This window comes from Papio anubis, chromosome 10 (assembly GCF_008728515.1).
Source record: "Papio anubis isolate 15944 chromosome 10, Panubis1.0, whole genome shotgun sequence".
Taxonomy (NCBI): domain Eukaryota; kingdom Metazoa; phylum Chordata; class Mammalia; order Primates; family Cercopithecidae; genus Papio; species Papio anubis.
In genome coordinates, this window is record NC_044985.1 from 80,596,890 (window position 1) to 80,614,658 (window position 17,769).

Here is a 17,769-nt window from a genome sequence, read left to right on the forward strand (position 1 = left end):
TTACAGGCATGAGCCACTGAGCCTGGCCAAAACAATATATTCCTTAATGACCAGTGAGTCAAAGAAGAAATTACAAAGGAAATTGGAAAATATTTTGAGAACAATGAAAATGAAAATGCAATATACCAAAACACTTGGGATGCAGCTAAAGCAATGCTAGGAGGAAAATGTATAGCTGTAAACGCCTATATTTAAAAAGAATATTTTATATTAAAATTCAATAACCTAAGAACCTTAAGAAAATAAAAAAGAGGACAGGTGCAGTGGCTCATGCCTGTAATCCCAGCACTTTGGGAGGCCAAGGCAGGCAGATCACCTGAGGTCAGGAGTTCGAGACCAGCCTGGCCAACATGTTGAAACCCCGTCTCTACTAACAATACAAAAATTAGCTGGGCATGGTGGCACACGCCTGTAATCCCACCTACTTGGGAGGCTGAGGCAGGAGAATCTCTTGAACCTGGGAGGCAGAGGTTGCAGTGAGCTAAGGTCACGCCACTGCAATCCAGCCTGGGAGACAGAGTGAGACTCCATCTGGAAAAAAAAAAGGAAGAGTAAACTATACCCAAAGTAAGCAGAGGAAATAAAATAATACAGATTAAATACAAATAACAAAAATAAATGAAATAGAGAACAGAAAAACAAAAGAGAAAATTAACACAAATCGGTTCTTTGAAAAATCAGCAAAATTGACAAACTTCTACCCTGACTAAAGAAGAAAAGGAGAAAAGACTCAAATTAGTCAAATCAGAAATGAAAGAGGGGACATTACTACTAACTTTACAGCAACATAAAGGGTTAGGGAATACTATGAAAAATTGTATACTACAACAAATTAGATAATCTGTGTTAATAGACGAATTCTTAGAAAGACACAAATTGCTGAAACTGACTCAAGAAGAAATAGATAATAGATCTCTAACAAGTAAGGAAATTGAGTCAACAATAAAAACAACAACAAAAAATCCCACAAAGAAAATCCCAAAACCAGATGACTTCGCTGGGAAATTCTACCAACTTTCAAAACAGAATCAGGACAATAAAAATCTTTTTCAAAATGGAAGAGGAAGGAACATTTCTGAACTTATTCTATGAGGCCAGCATTACCATTACACCAAAACAAGAAAAATACATCAAAAGGGGCTGGGTGCGGTGGCTCACGCCTGTAATCCCAGGACTTCAGGAGGCTGAGGTGGGTGGATTACAGAGGCCAGGAGTTCAAGACCAGCCTAGCCAGCACAGTGACACCCTGTCTTTACAAAAAACAAAAAAACAAAAAAAACACAAAAATTAGCCAGGTGTGGTGGCAAACACCTGTAATCCCAGCTACTTGGGAGGCTGAGACACGATTGCTTGAACCTGGGAGGTGGAGAGGTGGAGGTTGCAGGGAGCCACGATTGTGCCACTGCACTCCAGCCTGGGTGACAGAGTTAGTCTCTGTCTCAAAGAAAGAAAGAAAGAAAGAAAGAAAGAAAGAAAGAAAGAAAGAAAGAAAGAAAGAAAGAAAGAAAGAAAGAAAGATACATCAAAAGAAAAGAAATTGATATCCTTTATGAATATAGTTACAAAAGTCCTCAACAAAATATTAGCATATAGAATCAACAACATATAAAAATGGTAATACACCATGATCAAGTAGGATTTATCCTATGTATACCAGCTGATTGAACATATAAAAATTAACCAATGTAACACATTTTATTAATAGAATAAAAGACAAAGGACAAAACCACATGATCAATCATCTCAAAAGAAGCAGAAAAGCATTTGGCAAAATCCAACCCCCTTTCTTAATAAAAACACTCAAGAAACTAGAAATAGAAAAAAATTATTCAAACTGATCAAGGACATTTGTGGAAAACCCAGGATAACTATATATATATATTTAAACGGAGTCTTGCTCTGTTGCTCAGGTTGGAGTGCAGTGCAGTGGCATAATCTCGGCTTACTGCAACCTCCACCTCCCAGGTTCAAGCGATTCTCCTGCCTCAGCCTCCCGAGTAGCTGGGACTACAGGCACCAGTCACCACACCTGGCTAATTTTTTGTATTTTTAGTAGAGATGGGGTTTCGCCAACGTTATATTTAATAGTGAGAGACTGGATTCTTTTCCCCTAAGATCAGGAACAGGGTAAGAATGTCACTCACACCACATCTATTCAACATTATACCGGAGGTTCTAGCCAGGGAAATTAGGCAAGAAAAAGTAATAAAAGCTATAAAGGTAATAATTCTATCCAGATTGGAAAAGAAATAAAACTATCCCTATTCGCAGATGACATGCAGAAAATTTTTCTTATATGTAGAAAATTTTAAGGAATCCAGCTGGGTGCAGTGATTCATGCCTGTAATCCCAGCACTTTGGGAGGCCAACACAGGTGGATTGCTTGAGCCCAGGAGTTCAAGACCAGCCTGTGCAACATGGCAAAACCCCATCTCCACAAAAAAATACAAAAATTAGCAGGGTGTGGTGGCGCACGCCTGTAGTTCCAGCCAGTTGGGTGGCTGAAGCCAGAAGGATCACCTGAGCCCAGGAAGTCGAGGCAGAAGTGAGCCACGATCATGCCACTGCACTCCAGCCTGGGCAGCAGAATGAGATCTTGTCTCAAAAGAAGGAAGGAAAACAGGAAGGCAGGAAGGAAGGGCGGGAGGGAGGAAGGGCTCTATGGAATAGTTTTTCCACTGAAAAACTAGCTCAGCAAGGTTGCAGGATACAAGATCAATTTTTAAAAATCAATTGTACTTCTACATACTAGCAATGAACAATCTGAAAATGAAATTAAGAAAACAATTTCCTTAACAACAACATCAAACAGAATAAAATATTTAGGAATACATTTAACAAAATAAGTGCAAAACTTGTATACTGAAAACTACAAAGCACCGTTGAAAGAAAGACCGAAAACAAATGGAGAGACATCCCATGTTCATGGACCAGAAAACCTAATACTGTTAAAATGGCAATACTTCCCAAATTGATCTACGGATTCTCAATGTAAGAGCTAAACCTATAAAACTCTTAAAAGAAAACATAGGAGTAAATCTTCATGACTTTGAGGTAGACAGTGGTTTTCTAGATATGACACCAAAAGTACGACTTCTGTGCCTCAAAGGATACTGTCAAGGAAAAAACAACCCATGGAATAGGAGAAAATATTTGCAAATCCTATATCTGATAAGGGACTTGTATTCAGAATACATAAATAATGCTTACAATTCACCAATAAAAACAACATGATTTAAAAATGGGCAAACGATTTAAATATACATTTATCCAAAGAAAATTTACAAATGTCCAATAGGCACATAGAAAGGTGCTTGACATCATTAGTAAGCAGGGAAGTGCAAGTGAAAACCACAATGAGATATCACTTCACATCTACTAGGATGGCAATAATAAAAATAAATGGGGAATAAGAAGTACTGGCAAGGATGTAGAGAAATTGGAACTCTTACACGTTGCTGAAGGGAATGTTTGGCAGCCTCTGTGGAACAGTTTGGCAGGTCCTCAAAATGATAAACATAGAGTTACCATTTCCACTCCCAGATATATACACAATTCCACTCCTAGGTATATACACAAGAAATCAAAACATATGTCCATAAAAAAATCTGTACACAAATGTTTATAGCAGCGTTATTCATGATTGTGCAAAAGTAAAAAAACAAAAAAACAAAAAAACCAAATGTCCACCAAATGATGAATGAATAAGCAAAACGTGGTATATCCATATAATTAAATATTATTTGACTATAAAAGGAAATGAAGCACCTCTATATGATGACACAGTTTGGATGCTTGTTCCCTCCAAATCTCAAGTTGTAATATTAATGTAATCCCCAATGTTAGAGGGGGGCCTGGTGGGAGGTGTTTGGGTCATGGGGGCAGATACCTCATAAATGGCTTGGTGCTGTCCTTACAATAATGAGTGTGTTCTTGCTCTGAGTTCACACAAGACCTGGTTGTTTAAAAGAGTGTGGCACCACCCCCCTCTCTCTCCTGCTCCCCCTTCACCTTCCACTATGACTGGAAGCTTCCTGAGGCCTCACCAGAAGCAGCTGCCAGCACCATGCTTCCTGTACAGCCTGCAGAACCATGAACCCAAATAAACCACTTTTCTTTATAAATTACCCAATCCCAGATATTCCTTTATAGCAATGCAAGAAGAGACTAATACATATACTAAGACATGTATGAACCCTGAAAACATTCACCTTAGAAGACAGTCACAAAGAGCCACATAGTGTATTATTTCATCTATATGAAACGTCTAGAATTGGCAAATTCATAGGAACAGAAAGTAATTAGTGGTTGCCAGGGGATGGGGAGAGAGAGAGACTAGAGAATGACTGTTAATGGGGACAGTTTTTCTTTTGGGGGTGATGAATATTTTCTGAAATTAGATAGTAATGATGGTTACATAACTTTTTAAAATCACGAAAAACCATTGACTCGTATCCTTTAAAAGAGTGAATTTTATGTTATTTTTATGTTACGTCAGTTATATCTCAATGAAGTTTTTTTTTTTTTTTAATGGCTGCTGGTTTTAAACCATGGGTCATAGTTTACCAACCCTCTGTTGTAACCAATATTTACAGACACTTAAGAAAGGCCATCTGATTATATATATATATAATCATATATATATAACGTAAGCATATATATATTTAAATATATATATATATTTTAAAAGACTACAAAAAAGAAAATAATAACATCAAGCAGTTTGCTTTCTTTCCAAAATATATATAGCATAATAGTAAAGATTATTAATTCTGGAGCCACTTGACTAGATTTGAATCCTAGATCTGGCACTAATTAGCTGTGTGTTCTTGAGATAATAATATCTACCTTCTAGAGTAGATGTAAGAATGAAGAGCATCTACAGGGACCGGGCGCAGTGGCTCACGCCTGTAATCCCAGCACTTTGGGAGGCCAAGGCGGACATATCACGAGCCGGGAGATGGAGACCATGCTGGCTAACACGGTGAAACCCCGTCTCTACTAAAAATATTTTTAAAAATTAGCCAGGCTTGGTGGCGGGCGCCTGTAGTCCCAGCTACTTGGGAGGCTGAGGCAGGAGAATGGCGTGAACCCGGGAGGCGGAGCTTGCAGTGAGTGGAGATGGTGCCGTTGCACTTCAGCCTGGGCGACAGAGCGAGACTCCGTCTAAAAAAAAAAAAAAAAAAAAAAATAGCATCTACTTTCCAGAGTTGTTTTAAGGATGTAAAGTACTCAGAACAGTGCTTGGCACATCATAAGCACTCAGTGAGCATCAGCTATTTCTACTATTCACCTCAATTAGAAAGCAGCCTGAGTAATTTAATAAGGTGACCTTTTTTTTTTTTTTTTTTTTGAGACGGAGTTTGGCTAATGAGGCGATCTCAGCTCACCGCAACCTCCGCCTCCCGGTTCAAGTGATTCTCCTGCCTCAGCCTCTTGAGTAGCTGGGATTACAGGCATGCATCACCATGCCCGGCTAATTTTGTAATTTTAGTAGAGACAGGGTTTCTCCATGTTGGTCAGACTGGTCTCGAACTCCCAACCTCTGGTGATCTGCCCACCTAGGCCTCCCAAAGTGCTGGGATTACAGGCCTGAGCCACTGTGCCTGGCCAATAAGATGATTTTTTTTTTTTTGCAGTTTAAAGGTTTTTAAAGGTTTTTGTCACAACCAACATCTTAGCAAGAATGTCCCCTGCTCTGGACCATCCAGGACGCTCTCAGATCACGAGGCTGGTGGCAAGGAAAATGATCATTAATATACATTAGAAAATATGTTCTTATCTCTAGGAACTATTGTTAGCACCCTGAAAGGCTTTTCTTTTTCAATATCTGAATGACATTGTGGTAAATTAATTGGTTTTCTCAATCTAATTTCTAGCGTTAGCTGTAATATCACAAAGCAAGCACCCAGATGGCACCAACTGAGCCCTTTATCATCATTTTTAGCACTGATGCCAAAAGGAAATGGGCTCAGCAGCCTAATCAAAATTTACATGCTAATGGGTAGACCCTTGTGAATGAAGTTAAGTAGAAAATCAATAAATTACCAGGTAACATTCTCCTAACAATTTTTTTACAAGTTTTAAATGATAATAAAATAGCAAGGAGTAAATCTCAGGCCTGAAGAAGAATGGGAAATAAAACATGGTATAGAAAAATCATTTCTGAAAAAAGAAATTCAAAAGGGAATTAGAAACCCAAGTTAGCTTTCTATTTATTTAGTTAAAAACTGGGATTTTCCAGGAAAAGTTAATGTTTTCAAGCAAATTTAATTTTCACCTAAACAGCAATATAGAATTCCAATAATTTTAGTCTTTTGTCCTCTGCGGAAGGCCCACTGGGAAGCATTCGCTTTTTCATTGTTATCACTAAGACGTTGTCTGAACCACACTCTCCTTTTGTTCATTCTGCAGCACTTCGCCATCTGTCATGTTTTCTGGAGAGCCTCACAAACACATTTAGGTTAAACCATATGGTCATAAAACCTGTCATTCTGTCATAGCCAAGGTCTGGTTAGTTTTTTAATAGAAATGCACTTGACCATTTTTACTTTGTTAAAAGCTTCATCCTAATCCTGGAACCAAATTTCAGCCTGACAGTAAATCAGCTCTTAGTATCCATCTACTTAAAGTAAAATACCTGAATAATAGATGTTTTGAAGTAGCTAAATGTTCTCATTTATTTTGCTTCAATTCTATAATAAATGACTTTTCCTATTTGTCATGTTGGCCTCCTCAGATTTTTACTTCTTCACACCCAATGCTTTTTTTTTGTTTGTTTCAGTCATTCTCAACCACCCACTCCCATGGTTATATCCTTTGCTTTGTCATCATCAAAACTGTACCACCTGTGAAATCTTTATTTGAGCACTCCACATCAAGATCACCAACTCTGGGGCTACAATTCAGTAATTCTGTCTTATCATGACTCCCACTGACTACCACTTTTTCAGTATCCATCACCTCCCTCATGTTTTCACTTTCTTCCTTAGCCAGTTTAGAATCCACGATCTACATAATCACATCCATTAAAAGCACCATAGTTCCATAACCCTCTCTCCCTTTGGACTTAACTAGCAAAGCTCTATACCAGGTTAAACTCCACTTTCTTCTTACTCTCTTCCTACACCCAAACATCTGATGAAAAAATCCACCAGGATGACTGGTATCATTTTAGATTTATGATCACAAAACTCAAGTGTACTAAATCCTACTCAGTAACCCTCCTCTGCTACTCTAAAACATTCTCTCCAGGTTGGGTGTGGTGGCTCACGCCTATAATCCCAGCAGTGTGGGAGGCCGAGGCAGGTGGATCACCTGAGGTCGGGAGTTCGAGACCAGTGTGGCTAACATGGCAAAATCCTGTCTCTACTAAAAATTAAAAAAAAAAAAAAATCAGCCAAGTGTGGTGGTGTGCACCTGCAGTCCCAGCTACTCAGGAGGCTGAGGCAGGAGAATCGCTTGATCCTGGAGGTGGAGGTTGCAGTGAGCCGAGATCACTCCATTGCACTCCAGCCTGGGCAACAAGAGTGAAATTCCATCTCAAAATAATAATAATAAAATAAATAAATAAATGAACTCTATCTTGCCAAATCCATTGGTCAGCTTCTCTGCATTTGACTTCCCAGAAGCAATTGAGACAATAGAAATAATTGACACTCCTTCTTCTATGACCCTTTATTTCCCAGGTTTCAGGGACATCTTGGTCTCTTGGTTTTCCTCCCACCTCTGACCATTATGTCTTGTCTTCTCTGCTAGATCTTCCTCCTCCCCTTCCTAACCTCTAAATGTTGGAGTGTCCACATTTCGGGGCTCTTCTATCATTTATTCCTGAGGGAATCTCCTCTCATTTGTCAATACTAAATATATATATATATATATATATATATATATATATATATATATATGCAAAGACAAATCTCTAAGCAAGAGGATTTTGAGAGTAATATACAGAAAGTAGGCTTGCAATAGGGACATGCACAACGAGACCAGGGTAGTTTCCAGTGTGTCCAAAGAACAAAGGAAAGGGCTGGAGTTTTATTGGGAAAGGAGAAAGATGATGTAAGTTGTTTTGAAAGAAAGTTAATTGGCGACAGCAGAGTGGGAGCTGGTGAGCTCTGATTGGCAGGTGGCAGCAACTGCTAGGTAAAGTTTGTCTTGAAGTCTTAGCAGGCTGTTTCCTTGGAGTAAACTTGCAAAACAGTTTTTGGAAGACGTTTGTGACCAGAGTGCTTTTTCCCAACAATGGCTCCTTGACTCCATTTTCATTGGGTAGGACAGGAATGACTCCAAATCAACTTTCACATATCTACAATTTCATATGATCCCAGCCCTGGCTTCTTCCCCAAACTCTACTGTTTACTTGACTCGAGCCATCAGCAAATTCAGTCAACTCTGCCTTCAAGACATATCCAAAACATGTCACATTCTCTTCATTTCCCTTGTTGCCGGACAATCCAAGCCACTATGTTTACTTGTCTAGGCTACTGCAGTGGCCACTTAACTGGTCACTAGGGTTTCTCTCTCAACAGCAGCCAGAATGATCTTTTAAAAATGAAATCACTGGATAAAGAAAATGTGGCACATATACACCATGGAATACTATGCAGCCATAAAAAAGAATGAGTTCATGTCCTTTACAGTGACATGGATGAAGCTGGAAGCCATCATTCTCAGCAAACTAACACAGGAACAGAAAACCAAACTCCACATGTTATCTCTCAGAAGTGGGAGTTGAACAATGGGAATACATGGACACACGGAGGGGACTATCACACACCAGGGCCTGTCGGTGGGTTGGGGCAAGGGGAGGGAGAGCATTAGGACAAATACCTAATGCATGCGGGACTTAAAACCTAGATGACGGGTTGATAGGTACAGCAAACCACCATGGCACATGTATACCTATGTAACAAACCTGTATGTTCTGCACATGTATCCCAGAACTTAAAGTAAAATAAAAATTTTAAAAAGATGACAGAAAAAAAAAAATCAGACCACAGCCATTTTTCTGCTTACATTTCTCCAGTGGCTTTTGTCAGATTCAGAAAAATATAGAAACTCCTCCCAGCTCACAAAATTTTATATCTGGGCTCTTAATCAGAAGATCGCTGTTAATCTTCTGCCACCCTTCCTTTCCCTTGACTCTCCAGTCACACTGGCCCCATTTCTGTTCCTGGAACATAACAAACTCATTTCTGCCTTTGGGTATTGGCACTAGCCATTCCCCCTCCCTAGAATGTTCTCTCCTCTGATCTTTGCATAGCTGGTCATTTCTTGTGGTTAAGATCTGAGCTTAAATTTTAGTAATTCTTAGGAACCCCAACTATAAAAAATATAAATAAAGTTCATGAATTTGCTGGGTATTTTCAACTCAATGTAAACACAGGTAAGCTTTTTGTGCTCTAAAAGTACTGCTTCAGTATTTCTACTTTTGAAAATTATAAAATTCTTCCAGAATGTAAATACACAGTACTTCATTAAATTGACATTTAAAAGTAGAAAATAGTATCCTAGAAATTGTGTCCACCAGTGCCTAGAGAACCCTGTGAGGCTGAAGTACTTGCCATGAGCTTGCCAGAGCTTGCCATGAGTGTACCCTGTGAGGGCAAGTACCCTGTGAGGCTGAAGTACTTGCCAGAGCTTGCCATGAGACGGTGGGCCAAGTGTCCCATCTTTGTGAGCAGGAGTTCTCCCCACCGGGAAAGTAGATACAATCACCTCTTGCTTAAGACAAGAAATATATGTATGTATGACATTTGTGGTTTGATAACGAATTAAAGATGTCTTGATCTGTGCAAATCTTCTCCCCTAGAAAAATACATATCGAGGGCACATGTGCTCAGCATTGCCTTCCAAAGTTCTTCTTCTCAATCTTATAAGTTCTCGTTCTCAGAGCATATAAAGTATGTTTATGCAATCCCTTGTGAAAATAGATGAGGCAATATGGCTGGCGTCACAAGCAATACATTGATGAAGAAATGATTCAGAAACAAGAGGAAGGCAAATAGGCGAGCAGTGGTGTAGAGGAGCATTGACATTGTAAGTGGCACAGTTATTCCGTGGGTTGAGTGGCACATTTGGTCTCCCTGGCCCTTGGAACCATAAATGCTCTAGTAGCAGCCCTGCTCACCCCCCAGCCATTGTGCCAACCACAAATGCCCACACATTTCCAATCACTCCCTAGAGTGCCTGAGAATTAATGAATGGCACAGCCATTATCTTGGTGCTTTATATTTTACAGCAAATGTACCTTCAGGATGAAATTTGCTAAAGAGACAATTCATATAGTACTTTTACCCACAATGTTTTTATGTTAATAGCCTTTTAGCTTAATGCTTTTGTGCTTTGCAAACTAATTCTGAAACACATTAAGTGTGTTAAGTGAGGGATAGATATACAGGGATCTAAACCTACCAAATGGAATTAGTGAGAAGGAATCTTTGACAAGCAGTTTGAAGACAAAGTGCCACATCAATGTTCAAAAATATAATTATCGCAGTGGAGGCCATTATCACCTTTCTCTGCTTATGAGAACACAATTAAAATTAGGGACCTCTACATTTTCCTTGAAAGGGTGAGTTCAGGCAGTCAAGCAAGCAATTTCCTTAGCAATGACTGGGAAGAAGGTGTATTAGTAAGATGTTACAGCCTCAAAGGACACTGTGATAGACCAGGATGGCGAGTAGCTTCCAAAAATGGCTCCTAGTGATTGCTGTTCCTGCGGCTCACACCCTTGGGGGATCCCTTGCCCTTGAGTATAGATTGGATTTAGTAATTTGCTTCTCATGAATAGAATATGAGAAAAATGATGAAATATCACTTCTGAAATGCAGTTGCAAAAATCTGTGACTCTGTCTTGCTCTTTGTCTTCCTGGCTTTTGTCAGCATGCTAGCCCACCAGGCATGCTGCCATGTTGTGAGCTTCCCTACGGGAAGGCCCATCTGGCAAGGAGCGGAGGGCAGCCAACGACCATCAAGGAACTGAGGCCCTCAGTGTAACAACCCACGAGAAGAATCCTGCCAACAACCATATGAGTCAACTTAGAAATGGATCGTTCCCAGGCTAACACCGTGATTACAGGCTGTGAGAGACCCTGGAACAGAAGACCCAGCTAAACTAGAGCTGACTCATAGAAACTGTGAGTTAGGAAACATTTGTTGTTTTAAGCCACTAAGTTTTGGGGTAATTTGTTACACAGCAATAGATAACTAATATACCCAGTCTGCTCTAAACAACAGGAAGCACTCACTTGTGGTGTGACTCCTGCTTTACAGCCTTTAAGACTGAAAAGTACCCAGATTTGTGTATCTGAATAGAGAGGGAGGCAGGGCTGAGTACAAAACCTCCCTTAACATTTCTGGCGAAAAAAAACAAAACATTATATGGCAAGATGGCATGGAAGAGAGAACATCTAGAGGCAGATGTTGTATCATCAGGTCACTATCTTCAAAAATTCAAGTTGTATAACTTCTCTAGGATTCAGTTTCTTCCTGAAAGAGCTGGTGATGTGACTGGGCTGGACTGTAATAACTGCTAACATTCTATAACACTTGATTTGAGGAACTCAGGCAGGCACCACCCCCAAATGTCTTTGTCAATAACTGGAAACTCCATCATTAGGAATTTGTTCCTTAGTGATTCCAGGGACTGTCCCTGAAGTTACTACTCAAGATGAAAAATTTTGGATGGTAAGATAGATGGAGAAAGAAATCCTATGGATATCTTTAAGGATAGTGCAGAGATGGAGGTTCTTGTGTTGTTCTGAAGTCCCTGAAGGGTAATGGTGACAATACCAAAGATAGGCATGGTTGATTTCACAATTTTGAGGACCTAATAAACTTCCTTTTTGATATATGTGAACTATATAACTGATCACGTTTCTCCTCTTACCTTGGCTGCAAGGAAGCTAAGAGCAAACTCAAGTTCAGTCATAGATACTGTTTTAAATTTTATGGTTCCTGTATCGGTTTGTATTCTTTTTCTCTGTTCTCATTTTTCTATTTGTAGTTTACCACATCTTTTGTCATAACCCAGCTCAAATCCTTTATGGACCATCCTGGGCAACATAGTGAGACCCCATCTCTATAAAAAAACAAAATTAGCTAGGCATGGTGGTGCACACCTGTCGTCCCAGCTACTTGGGAGGCTGAGGTAGGAGGATTACTTCAGCCCAGAAGGTCGAGGCTGCAGTGAGCTGAGATCTCACCACTGCCCATCAGCCTGGACAACAAAGCAGAAACAAAACAAAACAAAACAAAACAAAATCCTTTATGGAAAAAAGTTGGAAGCATAAATACATACAATAAACACAAGCATGTATGTTTGGATTTTTTCTCTAATTGTGATAATACAAACATAAATTGTGAATCGGGAGATACACTTTTATCTTGATTAGTTCCCAAATTTAAAGTTAGTTTGGCTTGGGGGAGTGCAAAGATTTAAATTAGCATAATTTAGAAAAAGCATAAATTGGAAAAATTAAAATACAAATCGCAACAATATGTGTACCGTTTTTATTTGTAAAAATAACCATCTGAATGCATTTCCATAGTATATTACAGTTAAGTACTTCGTTATGTTATTAGAGCATTCAGTAGTTGCAAAAGTATTAAACTGTGCTTGAGAAGATTCAGATTGGTTCAAAGTCATTCACTGAACTAAAAGTCATTTTCTCCATTTTTACAGTCATGACATTTACCAGTCATTCAACTCCAATTTACATAAGAAAACATTATAGACAAAATCCCACTGAAATCATCAAACAATATTTTATGCTGTTACAAATATGTTATGCAAAATATAACACTGGCACCAGATTTGTATCATCGTGCTTTACAAAGATATATTGCACATGCTAGAGCATAAAATATGTAGACAAAACTACCAAATAAAAGATATTTGCATTGAATTTTTAGATCACATAAGAAACGCATAGAATTACATTTTATACAAACACTCAGATTGTCACTATCTTAAAATGCTTTTCTCCTATAATACTGACCTATGGTTTACAGTTTTGTAAGAAGAAAGCATTTTAGCACTGCAAAATCAAACAATTCCTATAGAAAACTTTAGCATTTTCATATTCATTTCAATGCAAGTACAAGGGGAAATAGGAAAAAAGACACTTTATACATTCAAAGAAAGGTTGAAATGAAAACTCACCGGTATCATATTGCTCTGATAACACTCAAATGAAAAAATACAAAACATTCCACGGAACATTTCCAGAATATACAAATATAAAAAGGCACTCTAACTTCATATTACAAGACAAAAAAAGGGATGAGTTTTTCAACCAACACAACATATAAGCACACCAAGTTGCTCAACAGTACAAAGAATAACTAGTGCAGCAAATCCATTTGATGTTCTTGTTGTAATGTAATAACAAAATGATAAACCAAGCAGTGTTTACTGCCTAAAGTACCAAAACATACTATGGTGCCCTTTTAGTAGTGATAAATAGAAATACCCTGAGCTATTTACTGTAGAATCATAGCAGATTTTAGGCAATTTGGAGATAGTAATGCATTTACCAAAGACAGGCAGACACTGGCAAATAAGTAAGTGCAATGAAACATGATCCTTGTGGCTGTGGTTAAAATACAGTCTAAAAATAACACACTTCAGTAAAAGCACTAAGCAACTAAGACTCAGTTAAAAACACTTTTTTTTTTTTCCCTTAGAAAGCTACGGTGCAAACATAATTTTATTTCTAAGGGATGTAATTAAAATACAGAAATGATAGTTTTTAAAGTCATTTCTTTAAAAAAAATTTAGTCTTGGGGTATGGGAGAAAGAGGGGGAGAGAGAGAGAGATATCAGTTGATGTAATGAACAGTTCATTGTGAGCATGATTTCATTTCGTTCCTTTGTCCTCCTTCTATGAGTAAGAGAGTGGGGAAAAGTCAAAACGCAGCTCCATGGAGATAACGTCTCATGGTGAGTCACTGCTTTGCTGAAATGATTCTTGTACTCTCTGCTACACAACAGGAAAAATGTTAACGCTGCTTTGCCATTAAAGCAAGCATTTCATTTCCTGCTTGAAATGCCAACTGAGCAAGATTTCCATTCACTTCTAGAAAAAGACACCGCAGTATATTGTGCTTCTTCAACATTGAATCTCTCTTAATTTTCAGTGTTTTGGTAAAGAGAAGGTCATTATTGCTCATTAGCAATTTATCTGCTTTTTAAAAATTCATCTTCTCTAAACAAACGAAAAGGACAGAAGGTGGGAAGCACAACGCCAAGAATTCAAAAAACAGTGGTGGTGGTGTGGGAAATTTTCAGGGAAATTAATACCAGTTCAATCAGTCCTCTGAGCAAGCTCTCATTTGTGAAGAACCCAATAGGAGTTTTAATCAAATCCAGGATATGAAGAATAAGATTAAAGTTTTACAGTTAGATGAAAAATATAATACAGTTATCTGTCTTTGATCCAGATACGATAGAACATTATTTTAAAAATATCTCACATACACTATAAAATACAATTTCCAGGGTGGAAATGGAACTCATTACAAAATGTCAGAGAGTACTTCTCCAATTCGACACATTTCTTTTCTGTCTCGTCCTCAAGTAGAAAATAGCACTTGAGCTGGTGATTTTTATGTCTCCTTTTAGCACATGTGCCCACATACTGCCATCATTTCCCATCAGGTTACTGAGACTATGTGAGCTTTTCAGTGTACTTAGGGTAATTTCTAGATATTTCTTTGGGCTGCCTTTGTGTATATGATCCACTACACATTTGAGTTTTCATCTCGCAGAAGAGCATCCAGACTGCAATGTCTTCTAAGCTCTAAGCTTTATGGACTGTGGCTGAGCAATAGAAGATGCGTAGCCCTCTCTAACCAGCGCGGAAGAACCTGAGGGTCAGCTGGAAACCCTAGCAGTGGAAATGCTGGGTGTGGCCCTTGGGCTTTTGGCTAGCCCAGGGTCAAGTGTGTTTTTTCACTGTTTTTGTTATTCTAAATAAGATACATAGCAATTAAAATAGAGAACAAATAATGGATGGTTCCTCACTAATTGCTTCATTTCAAATAAATATAAACACATTTACATCAAAAGTATATGGACATTTTCTCTAGTTTGGCAAAAAAAAAAAAAAAAAAAATGGTCAACACATCATCAGCTACAAATGTTAAGTGGTCAACTAGAAATCTGTGTCATAAGAAATATAAAATTCAACAAAGACTGGTACACAAAAAGATTACATTTTAACTCCATAAAAAAGCTACTTCAGTTCTCACTTGCATTTTGAAGGAAAAAAATGTATATCTTCCATTTTAGACTGAAGCATTTTGGTCCTCATGTGTAGCTGGCTGATGAACTACACACACACACACATATATACACACGCACACATATATGTGTGCGTGTGTATGTGCATAATTTTTAAAGAGTCTCATTCTTCTTTTTGTACAGCGGTTCCAGGTGTGGAACGGGGTCCGTTTGACCTAGAAGCTTTGGCAGAGGGAGCAGACACAGTATTCACTATGTTGATTTCATCATCAAGCAACTGGCAATCGGCTTTACTTGCTAAATCACCCACTTCTACTTTCTGCTTTCACTTTTTTTGTTCCTTTTTGCAGTCACACTTTTCACTCACTTGGCATGGCCTTGACTTGGAAGTTCATTTTACCACTGATGAACAATGCTGATGATTCTCATGGTTTTTAAAAGTTAGTATTTTGATTTAAGAGTAAATTAACAAAGAGTAGTTTCATATTAATTTTGCATATTGTGTCAAAGTTTTGGTGCAATGTAAATTTCACCTGAAATATTATTAGATAAATTTGGGTTCAATCACTTAAGTGAAAATTAGTCACAGGCTTGTTATAGAGAACACTGTGTTAAACAAAAAACGCAAGTTCAATTTTTCAATTCATCTGGCAACTTTAACAGAGATCCTCAGAAAGAAGTTCTGGATATTTAAATGCTTACTATAGAGAGGATATAAATAGTTGGACTCTCTAAAAAGATTATTACAGGCATTATTCCTAAAGATGAACACCTTTACCTTTGGCTTCTAGTGAGGAAGTAAACATCAAAGTGAGAAGAGGTTTGAGGCATTTCCTATCTGCCTCTTCCCTTCCCTCCCAGGGGACATGAATGTCACACTGATATACTTCTGAGAATTCACTGCTAAATACATGAAAAGAAAAATTATTCATAGCGAACAGCTGCCTCTCTGTTGCATTATCCCCAAAGAACAGGAATTAAATACATCTTTTATTCTTTACTTAAAATGAGAGGTAGACTTCCATAGAAGTATCTTAAAGAAGATGTGAAACAAAACAAAACTGGGGCCATCTGTGTGAGTGTTCCACCCAACAGCCTCACTGCCCGCCCTCGATTAATTCCTTCTCTACTAGCTTCTGGAAGCCCAGGCCCCAAATAATACTTGAACACACATAAACCTGGAATTCAAGCTTCTTTCCTTTCCTCCAACACAGGTGATCAAAGGAAAGCTTCTACAGTCCAAAGTCAAAACGTTTCCGAATCAGAATCATTTTCATTGTACCCATCCTCCGAGCCTACGTTGTTACTGCACAGGCTAACCATGCTACCCAGATTGGAGAGGGTCGTCCTGCTCAAATTGTCTTTTTTTAAACAAACGAAGTTGACAGCCGTCATTGTACTGGAAGGAGAAAAAGGCATCATGGTAGCCAAAATGAGGGCCAGGCAGTCAGCCACGTCTTTGTTAGGAGCGCAAGCCAGGGCCGGGGTATGACCTGGGCGTAAATGCAGACAAGGCAGTGGTTAGTTCTGGGGAGTCTAGAGGAGGCACGAGCATTCCACAGTACATCTCAGATGACCTCACAGGCGGAGATGTATGTTGAGTTAGAAATCATGCCAGGTAAAAGGAGGAGTTACTTCTCACAAGTCATGCTAGGGGTGAGGCTAGACGGGGAGGGAGGGGAGACATTTTATGGAGGGCTTTTTATTTTTGTTTTCAGCTCATATGACTACGACAAGCACGATATTATCCAATGTTAGGCAGGATTCCAGCCTTCATTTAGTGAACACAAACATGAGGGGGTGGGTGTGGGACACAATTTCACAATAAACAGCAACAGGACAATCAGGAAGATGTTTCCGCCTGACAGCACACACACACCATGAGCCTCAGGCCTGGGCCTGAGAAGGACTCTCATTCTGAGAACAATGACTTTCTATTGTTAGGTAATTGTGTGTCCAATTAGAAAAGATATTGAAAATTAGATGACTGCAAAAGTGAGTAATGAAGTTTTGTCACTTTATATATGTTTCATAGAAAGTAGACACCAATAACTGGTTTTAGAAAAATGGAATCATTTCAGTAGATCAGACACAGGAAAGCACTGGTTGTTTGTGATTAAAAATTTACAATCATTTAGGAGAAATTTAACAAAAACATTTTTTTTGATAGGGTTTCACTCTGTTGCCCAGGCTGGATTGTAGTGGCATGGGCCTTGATCTCACTACAGTCTTGTCTTTTGGACTCAAGCAATCCTCCCACCTCAGCCTCCCGAATAGCTGGGACTGTAGGTGTGTGCCACTACTCCCAGCTGATTTTTTTTTTTTTAATATTTTTTATTTGAGTCGAGGTCTTGCTATGTTTCCCAGGCTGTTCTCAAACTCCTGGGGTCAAGCGATCCTCCCACTTTGGCTTCCCAAAGTCCTGGGATTATAGGCATGAGCCATCACACCTGGCCTAATAGAGTACTTAAAAATGGCCACTCACCAACCAAAGTCCCAAATCTAAAATGTAATGGATG

At 38.7% G+C, this 17,769-nt stretch overlaps 1 protein-coding gene across 11 annotated transcripts in view; it reads right to left on the reverse strand.

Annotated features, from left to right (window-relative positions):
- Window positions 1-17,769, reverse strand: part of ANKRD44 (ankyrin repeat domain 44) — a 345,963-nt gene that overhangs the window by 14,579 nt on the left and 313,615 nt on the right. For 4 of the 11 annotated variants that reach the window (XM_031651433.1, XM_031651440.1, XM_031651435.1 and 1 more), the window contains one exon: window positions 12,497-16,743. The exons of 5 other annotated variants lie outside the window; for them this stretch is intronic. In XM_031651433.1, coding sequence (XP_031507293.1) covers window positions 16,496-16,743 — 248 coding nt within the window. In that variant the 3' untranslated portion in view covers window positions 12,497-16,495. Of the gene's footprint in view, window positions 1-12,496; window positions 16,744-17,769 lie in introns of those variants that run through there. 2 more of the 11 variants (XM_031651437.1, XM_031651439.1) reach the window with 1 other exon arrangement.